We start from the raw sequence: 5,483 nt of genomic DNA, 5'->3' as shown, positions 1-5,483 counted from the left end.
GAACAAGCCAAGCTGCTATAGAGCCCCACACAGAAATAACTGTAAAACTAGACTAATAAATGTTTCAAAACAGCTGATGAACAGAATAACATCCAACAAAACTCATAAAAATTATTAATTGTCCAAATATCAATAAAATATTTCAAAACAGCAGACACATCACATAATACTGAATAATTAAAATGGCAGTCAATCAAGAAAAATAAACTTAAAAGGCCACCTTTACTTACCCTCTCCAGCAACTCTCCTACTCCTTTCCCTTGAAAGCACAGACCAGAAGCAGCAGCGGCTGCTGAAGCTCTGTCCTTACCGTCCTCTTCTTTAGGGCCCACAAGTCACCCACTCAGGGCCGGTGCAAGAGCATTTGGCACCCTAGGCGAACCTTCAGTAATGCAACCCCTCCCCTGGATTACGTATTGGCAGCAGCTCCGGCACAGCGCCCCCTCCTCTGGTATTGGATTTATTGCAGGACCTCTTGTGCTGGTGGGAGTTTGCAACCCCCCCCCCAAATTGTGGCGCCCTAGGCCACTGCCTAGTTTGCCTAATGGAAGCACCTGCCCCGCACACACACCAATTAAACCCTATGATCAGTCTCTGTCTCTCTCACACACCCCAGTCACTTCCCTGCCTAGTCTGTCTCTTACACACACCCCAGTCACTTCCCTGCCCAGACTGTCTCTCACACACACCCCAGTCACTCCCTGCCAGACTCTGTCTCTCACACCACCCCAGTCACCCCTCCCTGCCCAGACTCTCTCACACACTCCCCAATCACTTCCCTGCTCAGACTGTCTCTCTCACACTCCCCAATCACTTCCCTGCTCAGACTCTCTCACACACCCCAGTCACTTCCCTGCCTAGTCTCTCTCTCACACACACCCCAGTCACTTCCCTGCTCAGACTCTGTCTCTCTCACACACCCCAGTCACTCCCTGCCTAGTCTGTCTCTTACACACACCCCAGTCACTTCCCTGCCCAGACTGTCTCTCACACACACCCCAGTCACTCCCTGCTCAGACTCTGTCTCTCTCACACACCCCAGTCACTTCCCTGCCTAGTCTCTGTCTCTTACACACACACCCCCACTTCCCTGCCAGCTCTCTCACACACCCCCATCCTCCCTGCTCAGACTGTCTCTCACACACTCCCCAATCACTTCCCTGCTCAGACTCTCTCACACACCCCAGTCACTTCCCTGCCTAGTCTCTCTCTCACACACACCCCAGTCACTTCCCTGCCTAGTCTCTGTCTCTTACACACACCCCAGTCACTTCCCTGCCCAGTCTCTGTCTCTTACACACACCCCAGTCACTTCCCTGCCAGTCTGTCTCTTACACACCCCCAGTCACTTCCCTGCCTAGTCTCTGTCTCTTACACACACCCCAGTCACTTCCCTGCCTAGTCTTCTCTTACACACACACCCAGTCACTCCCTGCCAGTCCTGTCTCTTACACACACCCCAGTCACTTCCCTGCCTAGTCTCTGTCTCTTACACACACCCCAGTCACTTCCCTGCCCAGTCTCTGTCTCTTACACACACCCCAGTCACTTCCCTGCCCAGTCTCTGTCTCTTACACACCCATAAGAACCTGGCAAGTACCCAAAAACTAAGTATATTCCACATTACCATTGCTAATGGCAGTGACTATTCTCTAAGTGAACTTAAGAGCAGGTAATGGACTTCTTCTCCAAGAACTTATCCAATCCTTTTTTAAACACAGCTACACTAACTGCACTAACCACATCCTCTGGCAACAAATTCCAGAGTTTAATTGTGCGTTGAGTGAAAGAATTTTCTCCGATTTATTTTAAATGTGCCCCATGCTAACTTCATGGAGTGCCCCTCCATATATATAGGGTTGGGGGGTGAAGTGGAAACAGAAAGAAGGCATTGGATTAGGCAGGACATGGCGTGGAGAGGATGCCTTCGCTCTGTTCTGTATTTATTTTACCCATCTCCTGTACATCGCTTCATACATCTGAGGAGGAGGACTCCGTCCTTGAAAGCTCAGGCTTCAATAAATCGGTTTACTCTATAATGTGCTGCCTGACTCCTGTCATTTTTTGCCACACCAGACTAACAGTTATACCAAGAACATAGCAAGCAAAGAGACAGTATGTTCCCCCTAATTAAGAGCTTTATTTTAGTTTCTTAGGAAGTTAGATGCTATATCCGTCGAGATCTGATTTGCTTTAACACAGGACAAGGCATGTTTAAATACATCTTCCCTCGAGACGTTACTATAAACACTCTTTGATTTAAGATTACAAGGTGAAAGCATTTGTAGACACCTGAGAAGGCTGCTTTAACCTTGAAGACATACTTTACAATCTTACAATCCTTCTGCGATCTTTAAAAAGATCACAGCATTTAGTGACTGACACAAACCTTGAAATTCCCCTGCTTTCTGGGACACTCGCCAAGTTTCCCAGAGAGATAACGTGTTGGGAAGGTAACGGTAATACCTTTCAGCAGCGTCTCGTTTATTTAGCATTTGTTTATATACCGAGGTACAGCTGACAATGCCTTCACTCCGGTTTACATTACAACGAACCAGTTACATTTGAATTAATAACATTACAACAGAGATTGAAACAGAACATTAACCTAATAAAAGTTAAGTACATTGAACATTAGATAAGAATGAATGCAACGCTTGAGGTTGACGGTTGAAGCCGTTAATGAGAAGGAAGGTTTCTGCAAGTCGGGGCGAGTGTCAGAAGGATTGCTGGAATAAAAAGGAGCAAGAGGTGGATATTGCATTATCTGCGTATCAGTCATTTTTATGTGCCTGGGTGCAATACCAAGGACAGAGTAGTCTGACTGCAGTCCTGTTCCCTGAGAACTACCTGATTGCTTTTCTTTACGCTGAGCTGAATTTGCAGGCAGGAGCATTCGCTTTTTAACAGGAAATGAGGGACTTTATTTTGAACGTAGGGACCCCAGGGGTACTGATTGGGGGATATATTAGCGTCTACATGACAGGATCAGTATTGGAAGACCTATGAGAAGAGACTGAAGGATCTGAATATGTATAGCCTGGAAGAGAGGAGGTGCAGGGGAGATAGGATACAGACCTACAGATACCTGAAAGGTTTTAAAGATGCACGAACTTTGAACCTTTTCCGTTGGAAATAAATCAGAACTAGGGGTCAAGACATGAAGCTTAGGGAGGGAAGACTCAGAACCAACATCAGGAAATATTTCTTCACGGAGAGGCTGGTGGAGGCCTGGAAGGCCCTTCCGGAAGAGGCGGTGAAGACAAAAACAGTGAAAGATTTCAAAGGGGCATGGGATAAACACTGAGAATCCCTAAAGGCTCGAGGATGGAAATGAGGAAAAGGGTACATGAGAGTAATTTTCTCAGTGCGGCAGTTACTAGCCTTAACCAATAAGCCTTGATGCTTTTCATGCAAATAAGATACAGGTCTCCACTTCATCAGCAGGGGAAAAGAGAAATTGGATTCAGACCACAACCGAGGGCCCAGAATTTTACATTCTGGGGAACTGATAAGCACGGGGGTAACCTGCACGGAGCAGCAGTTGTTACCCTTAACAGAAAGCATGGGGATTACTACCCTTAACCAATAAGTCTCCCTGCTTTTATCACAACTGCAACAATCGCTCTCTGCTTTGATAGTGAGGGGGGATTGGCAGGAAAGAGGAATTGGATTCAGAGACAATCAACATGATCCCTGACCTTTACAGTCTGGGGTCCTGATGCACAGACATAAGGGAAAAAATACAGGACAAGCCCATTAACAAAGCAGATCAGGCAGCACTGTCTGAATTTTCAAGAAGGCTCATCACCCTGTAAAAATGCTGCTAGCAATACATTTTTTTTATGGGTTATCCTAAGGCTTGGAGATAACTGCAGGGAGTGGCAGTTGCTACCCTTAAAATAAACTGGAGGCTAAGCTGCATGGCGCAGCAAATATTACCATAAGAAGCATGCTGGGCAGACTGGATGGACCATTTGGTCCATTTCTACCGTCCTTACTGTGTGACTATGTATATTGTCACATTCAGAGCATTTATATGGTCTCTGTTTCACATTTTATTTATTTATTTATTAACTTTTTTTATTTACCGACATTCGTGAAACACATCATGCCGGTTTACAAAGAACTCAGGCGGGAAATACAATAAAACAATATTTATTTATTTATTTATTTTTAGATTTTTATATACCGGTGTTCCTGTATTAAAATACTGATCACATCGGTTTACAATGAAACATAACAATTACGCCAAGAGGCGGTACATATAACAAGGTTATAGAACTTGGAGAACAGGGAAAACAGATTCGAAAAATAACATTGAGAAAATTGTAAAGTCTCTTTGAGAAACCAATCATAAAATAAGGCGTAATTGTCTAAGTTAAATGTGATCTGCAGAAGGGATTGCGATGGTGAGAAAATCTTGATAGCTGGAGGTGAAAAAATAATCATAGTTCTGGAAAAGCTTGGCTAAAGAGCCAGGTTTTAATTTTCCAGAAATTAAATAAAATTTACCAGAAATTATATAAAACAATATAACGGCTCATTTCATGCTGTTGTATGGGGCAGTTACTCTAAATCAGTTTATTTTGCAATGACCTCGACAGGAATCAACCTAATTCGTAGCCAGGTTAGGTTAGAAATGATCTGTATCTCAAATTTACGAATAATACCCTTGTTAGTACTAGCAATGTGCCAAAGAGAGCCTCCTTCTGAAGGTCATCATGTGTAATTTTCACAGGTAACATATCAGGAAGTGTTTGGAAATTGCTCTGAATCAGACTAATATGGATTCTTTTGTGCTTCTTAGAGCAGATATATGTCTGCAACATTGACCAAAAACAGAACATTTAAACCATTTCGCAATGGTTATGGACTCTTTTGTGTTTATTAAGGTTAAGTATTTGAGAGAAACAGATACCACAGTCAAAACATTTAAATGGTTTCTCACTTATTTGGATGGTTTTGTGGTACTTAAGATGGGATATTTGCGTGAAGCATCTCATTCAGAACATTTAATGGTTTCTCACCTGTATGGACGGTTTTGTGGTTTTTAAGAGTGGACAATTGAGTGAAACATTTATCACATTCAGAACATTTAAATGGTTTCTCACCTGTATGAACTCTGATGTGGCGTTTAAGATTTGATAGTTTGGTGAAGCATTTATCACATTCAAAACATTTAAATGGTTTCTCACAAGTATGGACGGTTTTATGTCTTTTAAGAAGTAACATTTCTGAGAAACATCTATCACATTCTGAACATTTAAATGGTTTCTCAAGAGTATGGATGGTTTTGTGGCTTTTAAGACTGGAGATCTGAGCAAAACATTTATCACATTCAGAACATTTAAATGGTTTCTCACCAGTGTGCATTCTTTTGTGGACATTGAGATGGGACATTTGCGCGAAACATTTATCACATTCAGAACATTTAAATGGTTTCTCACCGGTGTGCGTTCTTTTGTGGACATTGAGCTGGA

General features: G+C 43.1%; 1 protein-coding gene across 1 annotated transcript in view; it reads right to left on the bottom strand.

Moving 5' to 3' along the window:
- Positions 1–4,435: 4,435 nt before the first annotated feature.
- LOC115082307 (gastrula zinc finger protein XlCGF71.1-like) overlaps positions 4,436–5,483 on the bottom strand; it is a 3,952-nt gene continuing 2,904 nt past the window's right edge. The window contains exon 2 of the mRNA XM_029586538.1: positions 4,436–5,478. Coding sequence (XP_029442398.1) covers positions 4,975–5,478 — 504 coding nt within the window. The 3' untranslated portion in view covers positions 4,436–4,974. The remainder of the gene's footprint in view (positions 5,479–5,483) is intronic.

The sequence above is a fragment of the Rhinatrema bivittatum genome, unplaced genomic scaffold (assembly GCF_901001135.1).
Source record: "Rhinatrema bivittatum unplaced genomic scaffold, aRhiBiv1.1, whole genome shotgun sequence".
Classification (NCBI taxonomy): Eukaryota; Metazoa; Chordata; class Amphibia; order Gymnophiona; family Rhinatrematidae; genus Rhinatrema; species Rhinatrema bivittatum.
The sequence above is the reverse complement of the archived record's forward strand: the minus strand, read 5'-3'. Positions and strand labels throughout refer to the sequence as shown.